At 43.6% G+C, this 17,205-nt stretch overlaps 1 protein-coding gene across 1 annotated transcript in view; it reads left to right on the top strand.

The window, feature by feature from the left end:
- The window catches only part of LOC144824318 (uncharacterized), a 69,817-nt gene that overhangs the window by 27,480 nt on the left and 25,132 nt on the right, over positions 1–17,205 (top strand). Inside the window, exon 3 of the mRNA XM_078683436.1 lies at positions 4,288–5,055. Coding sequence (XP_078539562.1) covers positions 4,288–5,055 — 768 coding nt within the window. The remainder of the gene's footprint in view (positions 1–4,287; positions 5,056–17,205) is intronic.

The raw sequence follows: 17,205 nt of genomic DNA, 5'->3' as shown, positions 1-17,205 counted from the left end.
TTCCAAGTAGATTTGGGTGTCGTCTGCATATAGGTGGAAGGGGATATTGGCTTTTTTTTTTTTAGAATGGTGGGGAGGAGTTCCATGTATATGTTGAACAGTTGAGGGGAGAGTACTGATCCTTGGGGACACCTCTGTTGACGGGTAGTAGGACGGATGTAAAGGATTTGATTTTTATCCTTTGGGAGCGATTGTGAAAGAAGGAGGAGAACCATTGAAGTCCCACCTCGTCTGCACCTACTCGGTCTTTGAGAGCCTTGATGAGAAGATTGTGATCCACCGTGTCAAAGGCTGCCGAAAGGTCTAGGAGGATGAGTAGGCAGCAATGGTCAGTATCAAGGGACTTGAGGATGTCATCCACGATGTTAAGGATTGTGGTTTCGGTTCTGCAACCTTTTCTGAAGCCCGATTGATGGTGATCTAGCAGGTTGATATTGTCAATGTGCTCGTTCAGTTGACAGAGAATGCATTTTTCGAGGATTTTGGCTGGGAAGGGGAGATTGGAAACAGGTCTGAAGTTGTTCAGGTCATTGGTGTCTAGGCCTGGCTTTTTCAGTAGTGATGTGACTTGGCCGACTTTGAGTTAGAGGTGGTTTCGATTGCTGGGGCTAAGTTTTTGCAGGCGGGATTGAGGTTGATGTCAAGTGATAGCTCAATCTTGAGGATTTTGTCGTTGAAGAAGTTGGCGAAGTTGTCACATAGGTCTTTGGAGGCCTGGACTGGGATTGTAGAGGACTTGGAAGTTGGTTGCTTGATGATGTTAAAGAGTTATTTTGGCCTGTTTTTCGCGTTGTCAAGCGTGGTGAAGAAAACGTTGTTTTTTTCATTATTGATGAGACGGGGCACCGGCTCTCCCTGATTGAAAGCCAAGTGGCTATTATAATACAGGGCCTGAACGATATCCTAAGCAACCTCGCTACATTACAAAATAATGAGACAGGCTGCAGAATTGGGTGGACCAGACCGTTATTAGGGGTTGGTCAGTGCTTCGTCAGTGGGGTTAACAAGAAAGAGTAGAGATGCAGTATCTGAGTGGAAAGAGGTATCGCATAGGCGGTTGCCAGATTTGCATTCGGTGCATAGGTGGCATGATGGGTTAAAATTGATGGATTGGGATGCAGCCCCAATTGATTGCATGTAACTGAGAATAATTAGGCATTCCATCCATCAACTTGATGTTGCAGCAGTTGATTTTCAAAAGAAGAAGCCAGGTTATCTGCAAAAGTTACCCCGCTTTTCTACAACAACCATGAACCTCAACGTATATGACATCCTAACAATCTGCCAAATATGTCACACAAAATCGAGTGCATGTTTCATAAGAGTATATAGCTCGAAGCTCTTGGATGCTCTTTACCATCCCTCAGAAGACTGCCAGAAGACAGTTAAAATGCAAAATGTATAGTGTGCATACCGTGTGCGAGTCGCCCCACCCTCTGAAACATGTGGCCCCATAAAAGACATGAAGCAGGTTGTTGTCGTTCACTGCTTAGTCGTTTATTAAATCTTAAAGCAGTGTAATTAATCCTTTATTCATTTTGATTAAGGTACTTGACCCTTTTGTTCCAGGAAAAGGTATGCACAATATTATTTACCATCCAATCATGGCCATACCTCTTCGTCATGGCCCCCTGTGCTTGTTGTGCTAGCAGGCCCCAACTCGCACTGTTTCAGTTGTAACCTCTGTGCTAGTCCTTCTTCCTGAGAGAGGCACTACCACTGGGGCACTGCTTCCGCCTTGGCCCTACCGTACCGGGGTATACCCCCTCCAATGTTCTTAAACATACACACCGGCATCTTGGGTAGGGCAGGAGAGTCCAGGACCACCAGCAGGTCAGTCCCCCCTCCCGCAAGCCCAGAGCCCCACATTGAATGCTTGCCCTGTCCAGGGTCAGCCATTCCATGCCAAAAAGGAAGTCCACACCCTTTTCTTGCCTGGGACCCCCCCCCATTCTCGTCCTTGTTGTAGGGATGGGTGGTTGGGTAATTCATCGCTGGTCTGCTGCCGCCGGAGCTGTTTAGAGAGGACAAAGAGGGTTATTTCTGCCTCCCGCAAGGCTTTTGTACCCTCGGGGGAGGGGAGGTCGACCCTGCCTTTCTGATGACGTTGGGCTCGCGTGGGCACGCCTCACCTTCTACCTTGCTGGCTCCTCCCTGTCCTCTTTCTACCTCGAGGACATCTATGCTGCTCCCGCCCAGGATGCCATTAAGGGCGCCACGCCCCTAGGAGCGGGTGGCGCCGCTCAATCACTCAGGTCTGAAACATCGTGCCCTGCCTCATGTGCCTACATGCTAGTGTATTCCATCTGATTGTAGCATTGTGCCACTTGGTAAAAGAGGCACTGTGTCATGTGTATGACTTATACAATGGTCAAGCATTGGTGTATTATTCAAATGGTCTTTGTAGTATATTCTAGGGTTCAAGTTTGTTATGCCAGCTTATGGTTGGAGTTTTTTTTTAATGCTACCAAGAATGTTCCATACTTTCCCAAATGTCAAACAAATTCCCCTAACTCAGCCTCAATGCAAACCATGCCCCAGGTCACCCACTCTGCTTTTAGGTTGGGCACACTATGTCGCTTGTTGGGAAGTCTCAAGTCTCACACCACCCTACCATTATTGACTAAATTATGCCCCTGGCAATCACTCAATCACTAAACTGATATGTGCATTGGCCCCAATGTAATTCTTTCTGTTTATGATCCTCACTCCAGTCTGAGAGAGCTTGCCCCCACTTCTAAGTGGGGCTACTTTAAATACGTCACTGTCTTTTGAGGGCTGGTTTCTTTTTTAGCAGACCCTGACTGGTTTACAACACCAGTTGCTTGCCTTAGACTCTTGCTGTACAATTAATATAAAGAAGACGTAATGCAAGTGAGGGTTATAATACTTAGATTTAGGCCACACATAATATGAAATTAGAGGTAGAAACTATAGATATCAAACCACTGCTTTTAATACTAAATGGAGTTGGGGGAACATTTTGCAAATGTACATGACAGAACAAAGGAAGCCATGATGACTGTACTAAGTTCTAATTGTAGATATTGTGGTTTGACAATAGAGACTCTATTAAAGTTAAAGTGTGCGAAAATGGTGTCAGTCCTCTTTCATGGTCTGCCAGGATTAGCCATGGAGGTCATCTGTGATTTAAGAAATTTTAGGGATGGGTGGGACGCCATATCTTAGGGCTACCATCCAGCATAAGTACAGAGCTATGTGTTTATGAATAGGACTGTGTTCAGTTCATTTTAAGATTGAGATTGAATGTATAGATTTCTTGACCAGTGAAGGTAGCCATAGTTGGGCTACTGAGTGTCCCAAAGATTTCATACAAGGTGCCACCAACTATGGAAAAAACGCTAGAAACAAAACTATTGTTTGAAAAGTATGACGTGAATTTCGATTGCAAATAAATAATTTCAGGTACCCCGGTGCAAGCAAGCAGGATCACTTTGAGGCAACTGCCCAAAGAAATCTTTTATGGTAGACAGAATTTTATAAATACCAAAAATCATTGGCCCACTATTATGGGGTTAAAAATGTGTACCTTGAGTAGTGGGCTATATACTAAATGGTATCAATCCAAGGCTATGACGCCAATTGTTACTTTTTCAGCTCGGGGTATTTCAGAATCATAACTTAAATATTAGAATAAATCATTTCGGATACCATTGTGAAACTTTCTCACGATTTAGGGCACTTAATGCTCGAATAGCCATTAGCGTTCGAAGCGTGTTCTATTTATCTCAAACTTTTTATAAGTTAAGCTGGAATTCGGATCGTGCACGTAACATTTGAACATTTGTTGTTGTTTTAATCAACGAAAGTGGAATCAGCTGTAGCGTTCGTTTGAAATGCAATTTCGTAATTTAGTTAACCAATTGTGATTTAAATTATGACTTAGACGTTAGCTAATTGTTTTAATAAGAATTGTGTACGTATTTTAATTGTATTCAATGTTAGACACTGCCTATGTTATGGATGTGTATTAAACCTTGTAATAATAATTAATCTAGCATCTGCTTGTTGTGTTTGTGTGCCTGCTTAGTGTGAAAGTCAATGGAAGTCAAACTTCATGGATGGTTGAGGGAGTGCATGTCTTATCATTTATTGATTGCCTGAACTGTTCAATGACTGAAAAGACCTATTGCCATTGCCAATGCTTGTTGTCGTTTTTGTACTTGCATGTCCTTAAAAAATATATAGGCCAGGCCAGTATAGCTGGCCAGGATATCAACCCTGTACGGACATATTATTAATACTCCCACTGCTTCTGTCCCACAGATGCCAGACTTCCTACTGACTGTTCCCCGAACGCATCATCACCGCCTACCACTGTCGGAACATCGCCCGGCCAGACATTCGTCCGCTGCGCTTGCAAAACTGGCTTCGCCGGGAGTGGCACCTACAGCGACTGCACCGCTGTCTCTAAATGCACCACGGCCAAGTGCTGTGTCCCCGGAAGCACCACCTGGAGCCCCTCACAGAAGAGGTGCGTCGACGTCAATGAATGCGCTGATTCCGTCCTGAACACGTGCCCCCCTCAAGCCTGCACGAATGTTCCCACCAACTACTTGTGCTCCCTGAACCGTGAGCTCCAGTGCCCTACAGCTCCCTGTGACGACGACACCGACTGTATGAAGATCGGTGCAGAAATCAAGTGCGCCGACCCCTGCGAGAACTACAAGAATGTATCTGGAGTCGCTCGGCTCTCCAATGCTGACTCCAAAGGCGCGTTCCCCACCGACCGGTATTTATCCGGCTGGTTCCGGTACATCGGAAATGCCGGAGTCAGGCTGCAGGAGGGCTGCACTGGACCAGTGAAGTGTGGCTCAGGAGAGCCCTTCACCCTCCAAGAAGGAAGCCACCCGCTCCTGGGATCTGGGATCACAACCGCAAAGCTCCTGTCAAACCAAATCGATAAGTCCTGCAAAGAGGCCAGTTCAATCCTGATCAAGGCCTGCCCGAAGCCAGCCGGGGACACGAGCACGAGCAACGGGTTCTACGTCTACAAGTTCTTGCGATTCCTGTCCTTTGAGGTTTACTGCACGGGTAAGAGGGGTGCAGAATGGACGGACGAACAGGGCCGGTCCAAGGATTTGCGTGGCCCTGGGCTAAAAGGCAACGTGCGAGGCCCCCTCTAATTTAGATAAGTGGCCCCCTGCAAGGAGACCATTCAGAGACACTGTGGGGGGCCCATTGTCCAGCATTTTTTGTGCCCCCACAGTTTTAACTTTTACTCCACAAGCATTTCTCACACCTTCAGCCCGATAGGTGTGAGAATTGATTGTGGTCTAAAAGTTAAAACTGTGGTGGCGCAAAATGCTGGACAATGCCCCCCACAGTGTCTGTGAATGGTCTCCTTGCAATTGAGGGAACGTGTCCCTCCCCTATGCCTCCAGACAGACACCATCCCTGAGAAGCCCAGGGAGGGGGCGCCCTCCAATGGACCTTAATTGCAAGGCGACACCTTTTTTTTTAAATAGATCGCCAGGGAAACAACAGGACACATCAGTAGTGCGTGGCCCCATGCTGGTGGGCTGAGTGCGAGGCCCTGTGCAGCCGCCCACGCTGCCCATGCCTAGCGCCGGCCCTGCGGACGAATGTACCCCTTAGTGAACGACTGACGCGATGAATGAGTGGATGAGTGGATGAGGTATTTACTTTACGATCAAAACACCCGGCAAGTCACTTACACTGCTTCGCGAGAGAGCGCCATGAGGGTTTTGACAGATGTTCACATTTACACATCCATCACCACCTCGTTCTTTTTCCCCGATCCAGTTATTACCAAGCAGAAACATTATAAAGCACTATAATCAATCATATTAGTGTCTATAGGGTGGGAAATCTAAGAGTGGATCGGGGAAGACTTGGACTTGGAGTATTGAGGGTACCAATATGCGCAGTGCCTCAGAGCGAGGGTGGAGTGAAAAGGGTTGCCATATGGCCGGTACTTTCTGTCAAGGACAGGGAATAAACGGGAATCTCCACAAAACCTGGTATTTTTTCTGTTCTGAGATATACACGTTAAACAATAAACACAAAAAGAAACTGAATTGCATTTTAGAGCTGTGTATAACATTGCACTTTTTTTTTATTTATCAAAGAAAGCAGAGGGGGAATTCTAAACAAGCATTGGTTTCGCCTTTGTGATGAATAAATTACTGTTTTTATCAACCATCTTCCTTAAGAAAGAGAAAGCTGACAAATAACACAGGAGTGGAGACAGTGTGGCGCAGCGGCCAGAGCTGTTGACCCTAGAGTTTGGGGTCCCAGTTTGAGTCTCGGCAGTGCAAGATCCTGTGATTCTATGCAAATCGCTTACTCACCCTGGGTGAAAAATTGCTATATAAATATGATGAGGAGTAAAAAGCAAAACGAGGCAAAACTTTATGAAAAAAATAGTTCAGCCAAAGCGGATTTTAACAGTCTTTAGGCAAATGCAAAATGATAAGAGAAGCAGACGAAAAACAAGAATTGGTAAATGCAGACAAATATGCTACAACCAATAGAAATAGAGGAAATTTAGGTCGCAGGCACAGGAACAAATAAGAAGCCAGGAAAAAGAGGACGCTGGATGGAACTCCTTTTAAGTTTATATTAAAAACAATAGTTTTTCAAGCACAGCACAAGTGTAAGCGGTGTGCAGGCGAATCCTAAAAATCAAGTACTAGCTCCTGGCCCTTGCAGAATCTTATAACATGTACATATGGCTGAAATTCATCTGTGAAAAACATGGCAACCCCGTTACTGTGCCTCAAATCCTGCAATGTTTTTCAAAGTGAAGAGAAAGTGAGAACATTCATTGTGCAACTGAGTAAAAATGTTTCTAGCATTCTCAACAAGAATTTTCCGTTCTATTAAGGACACACAGGTGAGGATTATGCTTCTCTTTCACTAACTGTAATTTCCAGGAGCTAATCAAAGCAAAACATTCAATTCAATTCATAAAGCTTTTATTCGATTTGTACATACAAATCATACAAGCATAATGAAATACACAGTTAAAACTTCGAAAATCGACATATAAACATATATAAGAAAGGAGGTAGGAAGCTATACAAAGGGTAGTGGGCAACAATTAAAAAAGTAATCTTGCAAATTTAAATCAACATACTGTTAACATATACAAGACACTCAGAAAATGGACAGACAGGAAATCAATAAAGATTACTCAATAGACATTTCCTGGCAGCTGTACATATCATTTAAATAATCATAACACACTGTGGTCATCAACAAATAAGAATAACCTTGATTAAAAGTATTGTTATAAAATTTAGAAGCTCATATATACAGACAGAAATGTAAGAAGAAAAATAGCAGCATAATACAATTCCTGGCAGCTGTATTAAATAACATAGGTACAGACAGGTAAGCACAAAGAATATTACAGTACTATACTTTTCCTGGCAGCTGTACACTTCAAAATAAAAGTGGCCAAAAAAAAGCAAATCTCCTCATTCTCTAAAGAGGATAAGAGTAGCAGTGCTGTTTCAGTAGTACGAATATTATATTTTTTAAAAATTGGTTTGAGGTATTTTAACCTAAAAAAATGAAAAAATTTACAAAAAAGTAAAAAGTGACAACTACTTTGGCGAGAGATACTATCACACGGACAGGGTGACTCTGACCTGGCTTTTGCATTAGGAAATGCAACCAAGTGGTGGACAGTACCCAATCTAACACGTGTCAAAACATACTGATGAGTGGGACGAGTCACAAACCCCAGATAAGGTTGGAACCCCGGAATTAGATTCAGGTTTTTATAGAATTTCACAGTAGTAAGATCATCAGAAATTCTATTTCGTTCTGCCTTTTGAAAATTTAGAAACGTTGTCTTAATTTCTTTTTTTGAAATAGAGACAACCTCTTCTGGCTCAAGATACACATCGATATTAAAAAGAAGGAGATACCAGTGATGGATGTATCTCAACCACTGTATACGTGAAGAATGGTGCAAGCCTATACAGTCAAGAATAATATCCTGAGTGAATCGAGTCTCCGGCTTAGCCCAAATAGAACGCCACAATAAAAGTGGCCGGACTGCTGCTAAGTCGGAGATGAGCTCGACCCCAACTTCTTCATGAATCAGTTGAACAGAGGCAGAAGGAGGAACACATAACAGCCTCCTTAGGAACTTGTTTTCCTCCTTTTGCATGGGTATACCCTTGCTGTGGCCCCATACACCTGCCCCGTACAGTGCTGAGGAGACACAACAAACATTGTATATGTTCATCATATCTAAAATGCTTCGTGAGCCAAGTTTAGAGGCAAATCGAAAAATACTGCTAATAGACCGCAGCATTTTTAGCCTAACTGAGTCAAATTCAGGGGTCCAAGCCCCACTATCATTATATGTAATACCTAGATAACAGAAGGACTTGACATGAGTCAATTTTTCTTTATCCAGGAAAAAGGAATGCTTAGACTGCTTTACTGCCTGGCCACATGACATGACATATGTCTTAGCTTTGTTCACTCGAAGCCTCCGGCCTTGGATAAACTGCATAAATTTGTCAATTAAACGCTGGAGGCCAATTTGTGTTCGAGATAAGAGTACCGCGTCATCCGCATAAAGTAACAACGGGACGGGTTTGCCACTGATCAGAGGGGCATCTGCTGGGATGTCCACCAAGGAACAGTCGACATCGTTGATAAAAAGAGAAAATAAAAGCGGGGCCAAAACGCATCCCTGGCGTATGCCCCGAGATACTTTAAAGAACGGGGTACATTCACCTAGGGTACCATAGCGGACTTTACAGGAGAGTTTTTCATAAAGTCTGGCTAAGAAATGAACGATTTCCCTCGGTGCCCCAGCATCAAGTAAAACCTCCCAAAGAATAGCGTGGTTAACCAAATCAAATGCGCTACTCAAATCAGCAAAACATAAAAAAAGGTTACCATTTTTCGCCACAGTGTATTTATTAATTAAAAGGTCCAAATTAACACATTGCTCCAGTGTGCCCAAGCCTTTCCGGAAGCCATATTGGACTCTAGTTAAAATATTAGAATCAGTAGCCCAATCTTCTAGCCTTTTGAGCAAAATCCTACTCATTACTTTTACAGAGGCGTCCAATAATGAAATTGGCCGATAGTTGGAGGCCTCTGATTTGTTACCTTTCTTGTGTAAAGGGACAATAACCGATTGACCCCAGGTAGGAGGGAAATTAGTTTCTGCCGCACAGTTAAAAATCCTCGCCAAGATGGGAGCCCACAACACTGGTTCATCTTTGTATAAATCAAGCGGGACCCCATCAGGGCCAGGGGCCTTGCCTCCCTTACTAATGGAAATTCCCTCATGGCTTTCCTCTAATGTTATACCCAACGGGAGGGGTAACCAGGGGGTAGACTCAGGTGGCAATGGTGCAAGGGATAACCCTTCTGGATTAAAGATGTTTGAGAAGTGACTAACCCAATCGCTGCATGCCACATAGGATGTTAGTTCTGGTACATCTTCTTTATTGAGAAAAGAGCTGTTAATTGTATCCCAATAAAGTTTGCTATTTTTGGTCTCGGCTGCTTCCTTCAGCTTTTCCCACGCTTCAGACTGCAGTACCTTTTTCCTATTGGTAACTGCTGTTCTGTATCTGGTCCTAAAATATTGTATGTCCTCTTTAACGCGTGGTTTAGTACCTAAAGCTTTCTTTAAGTCTCTAAGGGCGATTATACAGGTTTTATCAAACCACCCCCGCTTTAGACCACTATTGGGTGACGGGGCCTTAGAAAAAATGCCATCAATGATGCTGTTCATAGAGACAAAATGGACTAGTAAGCAACCTGGGTCACAATCATTGTCCAGACAAGAACTGATTTGGTTCTTACATCTGGTAACGACCTCCTTCTGCTTAACCTTAGAATTTGAACCAGTCCATTTAATCCTTAGGCCCTTCGGTCTTATGGGCACTAAGTTAGTAGAGCATTTTTCACCTGGATCTATCGTGGTACCATGCCCTAGGAGGGTTACACGAATGCTATTATGGTCACTGAGACTTTCTTCTTGTACATGCAAGTTGGTATAGTCTCCACTACTAGATATAAGGATATGATCTATGAATGACCCTGCATTTCTTCCTGTAAATGTAGGACATGACATTGCCTGATTATTTATATTACATTTTAGCAGGGTCAAGTCTAGAGTGATTAACATATTATTTAGTATAGTACCATAACTACAATGTTGGAAGTGAGGCGAATCCACCCTCGTTCCCCGACCCCCCCATTGACTACTCATGGCCACTCCAAAGCCACACATATTCCCATTAAGCAAATTACAAGGCTGCAGATTAAAATCCCCTGCCCAAACAACCTCAGCCTTTCTTTTCGAAAAACCCATGGCTTTAACAATTTCCTTTTCTAAAGGCGGTAGGATATCTCCTCTGGTGGCATCAAAAATATTGTTGTAGAAATTTACTACAACTAAATCAATGCCCTTCTTACACTCCACCCTTATTACTTGACTGTGAGTCCCAACTGTCGTGCTACTTTTGACCGTACAATCGTGCAACTTGGTGGACAAAAGCAACAAAAGACCCCCCTTAGCCCTGCCCGAGCTAGATTTAGTCGCTTTAAGGCAGTGGGATGCGTACCCTTCAATATTAATAAGGTCCAGATGATAGAGCGCGCGAGGCCACCCGGCCAATAGTTTTCGCCGTTTCCGGCTTCAGGGCCCATATACTTTCCAAATCACCATATACATCGATCGGGTGACTTCACGAGCTCTACCAGGTTGAGTGTGTGTGTGTTCCCTGCTACCAATTTTCGGTGCACCCGACTTACCATCCACCGATGCGGGTGCCTAATGACCACAATGAATCAGGGAGCTAGCTGTAAAAGAAAGGCAGCAAAATACAAACCCAACCAATAACATTCAAATACTGTTTAAATGACCACGGACAACTGGAAGTTTTAAAATGTGTATCTAAAGTTCAATATTTTCTTGCATGAGGTACAATAAAACAAGGCAATCAATAATCAAGATAACGTAAATCACATAGGCATAAAGAAATAATGACAGAGTAATCATCAAGGTACTAAATAAAATGTAGCGAGAAAATACTATGCAAGTCAGTATTATCTAGACAGGGATAGACTAAGTGTGGGTGACTATAGGAGAGCTTATAATGAATAACACGCTTCACTTAAGGTGAAGGGGCCTTTGAACAATCTAGGCAACGAAGTTCTAGACCATATCAGGAAATGACACACTGCTATGCAAAATATAATTTCTAACAAATGAGAAGACATAGGAATAACTTGGCAAAAATTATAAATGACTTTCAATAGTTGCAGAAAGGCATGGAAAATATCACATATGCAATGTTGAACTTTATTAAAGCAAAAGTTAGAAATTCAGAAGGTGCAAGAATTTCAAGAGGTTCAGAGCAATATTTACCTAGAAAAGTGTGGAAACCAAACCCTGGCCACGGGTCAGTTAAGGACAGGAAACCCTCAAGGAAGGATACCCCTCAAAGGACAGCAGGTGCAGAGTGGACACCCAGGACAGGACAGGATACCCTCGGAAAACGAATCAGGACAGGACCCTCAGGACAGGACAGCAAACCCTCAGGACAGGACCCTCTTCAGGACAGGACCGGAACCCACAGTTCGGAAGCAACGCCTGCGCTCCACCCGCTCTGCAGCTATCGATCAAGACCCCGATTGGGTTAGCGAACTCCCAGCTAAGTGCCTTGCCAGCACTTTAAGGTTCAGTAGAACCTTAGTCTATGGTCAAATTCGGACAGAGTGCTCCGCAGCGCTCTGTATCTTCAGTCACCTATTGAGTGCGTTGGGTCAGTGACAGGTCAGCTAAACCAGACAAGTCGGACGGTTCACTAGGTGAACCCAGGGTAGATATACAGTTTGGGGACAGTGTACCACCCCCCAATGTTGCAAAGTGTCAGAATCCCTCAATTTCGATTGGTCCTAAGGTAGGGTTTGGGTAACACACCAATCACAATACACGATTTGAAGCCTTCATTAACATATTTGGGTACCGCCTAGCAGGTTTGGGGTTCCCATGAGAAGTTACACGGCAAACAATAGCGCAACATTACAATGTATCATATAAGGAGCCACATTCGCTGTTCTTGCAGGGCAGAGGTGACTTTCTCAGGAGCATCTCGCCCATCACTGCCAACTGGCTATGTTCCATCAGCCAAGGTCCCTCGTGCTGCCGAATGTCGCACAGGCGCAGAAGGGACCTCCAATATGGCTCTCCTCTCACTCAGACCCCCATTTCCCGCGATACATGAAAAGTAAGCGAAAACAAATTAATACATAATAATGTCATTATGAAAACACATCACAGGGTTTGTACTTTTAAATCATCATCAAGAAATAAACTTATTGCATAAAATGTTAGCTACATTGACACGGACACAAGAGCAGTGGCACGAGCAGTACCACATGATAAGCACAGCTATGAATTACGCATGCGCATAACTTTCCCTCCACTTCTGCAGACGCGTCAGGACACATGAGTGTGGCTGACGCATGCGCAGTAACTAAAATACAAGCGGCGGCCATTTTTAGGGACACGGATTAATTCATTAGAAATACGCATAGGCAAGCTTCGGGAACTTTGCCTAAACAAAATAAAGGTTAGTAAAACATACATTTTTGTTACCTTATTACACATAAACGAGGTTCTTGATTTCGGCAAGCCGCAAAATATGCGAAGCTTTGCTTCATCAATCCCCTCTTTGATGATATCTACTATCATCACAAATTATAATGGAACCAGATGCCAACTTTCTTTCACACTTTATAAAGTTCTATTTCTTCCAGCAACCGTTCTAACTTTTCTCTTTCAGTTTTAGCAGGGTGAGAAGTCTTCACCTTTTTGTATATCTGATCATTCACTTCCTCTAATTCCATCTCATCCACACTTCGTTTCACTCCTCTTGCATTTACCTCGTGCTTTTTGGTGCGCTTGCGGTATTTACAGCATAAGAAAATGGAAAGTATAATAAGACCTATAATACCAATTGGCATCAGAATTTTGAATAATAAGCTTTTACCTATGCTAGCAAGCCAATGACCTACATTTTAGAGACCATCTACCAGTCTCTTCCAGGCACTATCAACCTCGAGTGGTTTGAGTTCCTTTGCCAAATTAGTAATGTTTTTCACATATCTTTTGATCTGCACACTTTTATCCGGAATATAAGTGCAACAATGTTGCGCCTTCAACATCCGGCAGACTCCGCCCTCTTTCGCTAATAAGGTGTCAAGAGCAAGTCGATTTTGTAAAACCATTGATCTGATCGCAACCATTTCGGTATTGACCAGCAGAAATCCATGAGCTGTTTCAGTAGACAGCACATCTACTATAGTAGACAATTTGCAAATTCTGTGAGTATTCAGAACCACTCCCACTCCAGGTATCAGTGCACTGAAAATACTACCCATAATTTCACCTATACTTTCTCTTTTACTACGCACTAAGCCATTAGTATCTTCATTGCTTCCAGCTTTTCCATTCACATGGTATATTTTCGGGAAAACAATGCCAAAGTAGCAGCTCCCATACCAGTGATCCGGCAATTTGAAATAAGCCTTGTCCCCACAAATGTAATAAATTCCAGGAAACACAGGCTCTGACCCATTTTTGAAACCCCAACCTCCAATTACCTTGTAATTATGTTCGCATTCACTGGAACCAATGAAAACATTATTATAATAGCTAGTCTTCTCGCGGTGAAGACATAGCTTGCCTTTCTTTTCAAAATCCAGCAACAGAGCAGGACCCGCTCCACCAGATGAGATGCCTTCCATGTTTTCTGCCCACTTTGGCTTTTTCTGACTTTCGTCATTAGCCTTCTTCTGAATTTTAATTCTCCTTTTCTCTGCCATGTTCAGGAACATCTTTTCCTGCTCACGCAAAGAACAAGTCAAGTTATCTCTGTGTGCGTCTGCTATGTCAATGTTCCCTATAGTCAGAAAGTAGTCTCCCATATATCTTATGGTGTCAGTTTTGGTATGTACAGGATTCAAGTTCCCACGTATAGGAAGTTCAGAAAAAATCACGTCATTGTTAGAGTAATAATACTGTAACGGTCCCCTTTTGTAAAATAAACTAGCTAAAATGCTACAGGAAATTCCATATGTCAATGGCAGATGATGGTATGTCACGCCTTCAGCCACAGAAGTAGGTAGCTTCATGCAGACATAGCAATCTTCAATTTCCATAGTCTCTACATAGTGTATTAACAAGTTTGCGAAAACATTTAAGTGTGTCTTGTTCTTAACTCCATGATAATGTAGTCCTCCCTCATCTGATGCTTCTAAGTTCTGTTTGGTTTGTCTCAAAGCTCTTTCATGTCTTTCTACACTCTGTGTTGTCAACTCCTCACTGTCAGTATTTACAGTTTCAGCAGGGACAATGTTAGTATCTTTACTTACAGCAAAGGGAATGAAAATTGTTAATCCTATCCAGATAACTATCAGTACTACTACACTACATATACACACCTTGCAACACGTCTTAAAACGGCTGCAACTAGGTCTACCATTCACTGTTGAATCAGACATTTTGGCTCAGAAGGAGTGTTCTCACCCCTCTTTTTGGCTTTTTACACAACTAGCTTACTTTTTACAAATTCACGGTGGTTCGTCTTCCTCTTCAGCTGAGTACTCTGGGACAGGTTCCCCGTCGCTCACGTCAGTTATATCAAGATCTTCAAGTTCCTCCAAAACCAGTGTCCATTCAGGAGACTTGTACTTTTTGTTTTGTCTTTTTATTCGCTCACTCCTTCTTTTGGAAGAGTCTTCTTCTTGCTCTGCTATCCGAGCACTTCTTCTTGCCTCTGCACGTTTTTCTTCCACTGTCTTTATCCTAAGTCTCAATCTTTTTACAAACCTAGGCTCAAGGTTGTTTCTTTTCTTTAGTCTCTTAGTCGGTACTTGGACTTCACTTTCTTTTCTTATCTTTTTGTTCTCTCTATCTTGTGGTAATTCTTCTCCACTTTCTTCTCCTACTTCCCTTATCTGGCTAGTTCCAGGGCTAGCATCAAATTCTTCTGCCTGGTTGTTAATCTGGCCTTGTTCAGGAATATGTTGTTTTTGGCTTTCGATTGTCTTTATTTTTGTTTCTGTTTCCTGAACCCGTTCTTCTAACCCTCTCTGATCCTGTTCAAGCACTTCGATCTCTTGATTTTCTTCTGCTCGAACTATCACTCTTTTTCTAGTCTCTCCCTTATCTGCATCAGGTGTGCGCGGTGGTGTATCAAATACCTGCTCTGTCCCTGTCTGACCTTCTCCTTCCTCAGTTTTGATTTGAATCTCAAGCGGCTGAGGTTCTTCGCCTGTGCCTTGCTTTTCCTGACTAGTCCACTCTCTACCTTCACTAAGTCGTTCTCTTGTTCTGATAGGATCTTCAGTCAGATCAATCATCGGTATCCATTCTTCTGGCCATATGCTTGGCAGCTCGTCTTCAGCTACTCCTGGCTCAATTTCCTGGACCTCTTCAGCAGGCTGGATTCTTGGCAGTTCGTAGTCAACTACTCCTGGGCCAACGTCTGCTGTTCCTGCAACCTGACTGGTGCTGGGCTGCTCGTTGTCAGTTGCTTCTGGTCTGGCTCCTTCAGGGTCCTCTGCTGGTTGCCCTTCTTCTTCAAATCCTTTGTCTGGCAATACCTTCTGGGTGTGTCCAGCGTGGATCCACTGAGGAACACCTGCGACCTTCACTGCAGTGGTTGTCACCAGGATTACTTGGCGTTTCTTTCCCCACCTTGGTGCCAGACAGCTTGATCGAGTGTGCTTCTTTATTTTGACCCAATCTCCTGGAACCAAGCTGTGGAGAGGAGTCGTTGGATTGAGGATGCCGTCGTCTCCAATCTGGCGAGAGATAGAACGCACTTGGTCACCCAATCTTCTGCAGTATTCAAGCACCAAATCATCAGTAATACTCAACAGTTTGCTTCCTGGCACCCATGCTTGTCTCATCACTCTTCCCATAATGATTTCATGGGGACTTAGGCCTGTCTTGCGGTCTGGAACACTTCTCAGTCCCATCAGGACCAGGGGCAGGGCCTTCACCCAGGTCATGCCAGTAGCATCTGTCAGCTTTGCTAGTCTGTTTTTGATAGTTCCATTTACTTGTTCCACTATTCCAGAAGCCTCTGGGTGGTATGCACAATGGAGTTTCTGCCTTATTCCAAAGGCCTTACAGAGTTCAGCCAGTATGTCATTCTGGAAATGTCCACCCTTATCTGATTCAATAATGCATGGTATTCCGAACCTAGGTATCAGTTCTTTTAGTAAACACTTCGCTACTGTCAGTGCGTCACTTTGAGGAGTAGGGTAAGCTTCTACCCATTTTGAAAATACGCAAACAATGACAAGGACATATCGTTTCCCTTCACAACGGGGCATGGTGATGAAATCAACCTGTATCCTTATAAAGGGACCCCCTGATCTCCCAATCTTGCTCAGTTCAACCATTGTCCTCTTGCCTGGGTTCATCTGTTGACATGACAGGCACCTCTGGCAGAGGGACTCTGCTACCTTCCTGAACTTTTTACTGTACCAAGTCTGTTGAAATACCAGAATCATGGCATCCCTACCAATGTGTGATCCTTCATGTATTAATCTAGCCATTGTGCCAAGCAAGTGTCGGGGTAACACAGGCATACCAGTTGGGCCCAAGATGACACCATCCACCCGTCTCGGTCTACATCCATCCTCCTTCCATTTCTCTCTTTCTTGCCAAGGAGCCGACTCCTGCCACTCTCTCACCTCATCCCATGTAGGCACTTCCTCAAACACCTGAAGCTGGCAGCTGGTTCCTGGCCCCCCTCGTTTTGGATTTACAATATACCGATCTTTGGCACACCATTGAGCCACTCGATCAGCATAATCGTTTCCCAGTGATACTCTGTCCATGCTCCTTTGATGAGCGGTACATTTTACCACTGCCAGTTCTTTGGGCAACTGGATGGCCTCTAAAAGGTCATGAACAACTTTTGCATTCCGAATGGGAGTACCTGAGGAAGTCATGAATTCCCTCTGTAGCCATAATTGGCCAAAGTCATGCACAACGCCATAACAGTACTGACTGTCAGTATACACTGTTATGCGTAAGTCCTTCCCAATTTTGCAAGCCTTTATCATGGCTATCAATTCGGCTACTTGTGCAGACTTGATGTTATATAGGTAACCTGCTTGTTCAATTTTTGTGAAAGATACTACTGCATA

Source organism: Lissotriton helveticus, chromosome 3_1, assembly GCF_964261635.1.
Source record: "Lissotriton helveticus chromosome 3_1, aLisHel1.1, whole genome shotgun sequence".
NCBI classification, from domain to species: Eukaryota; Metazoa; Chordata; class Amphibia; order Caudata; family Salamandridae; genus Lissotriton; species Lissotriton helveticus.
The sequence above is the reverse complement of the archived record's forward strand: the minus strand, read 5'-3'. Positions and strand labels throughout refer to the sequence as shown.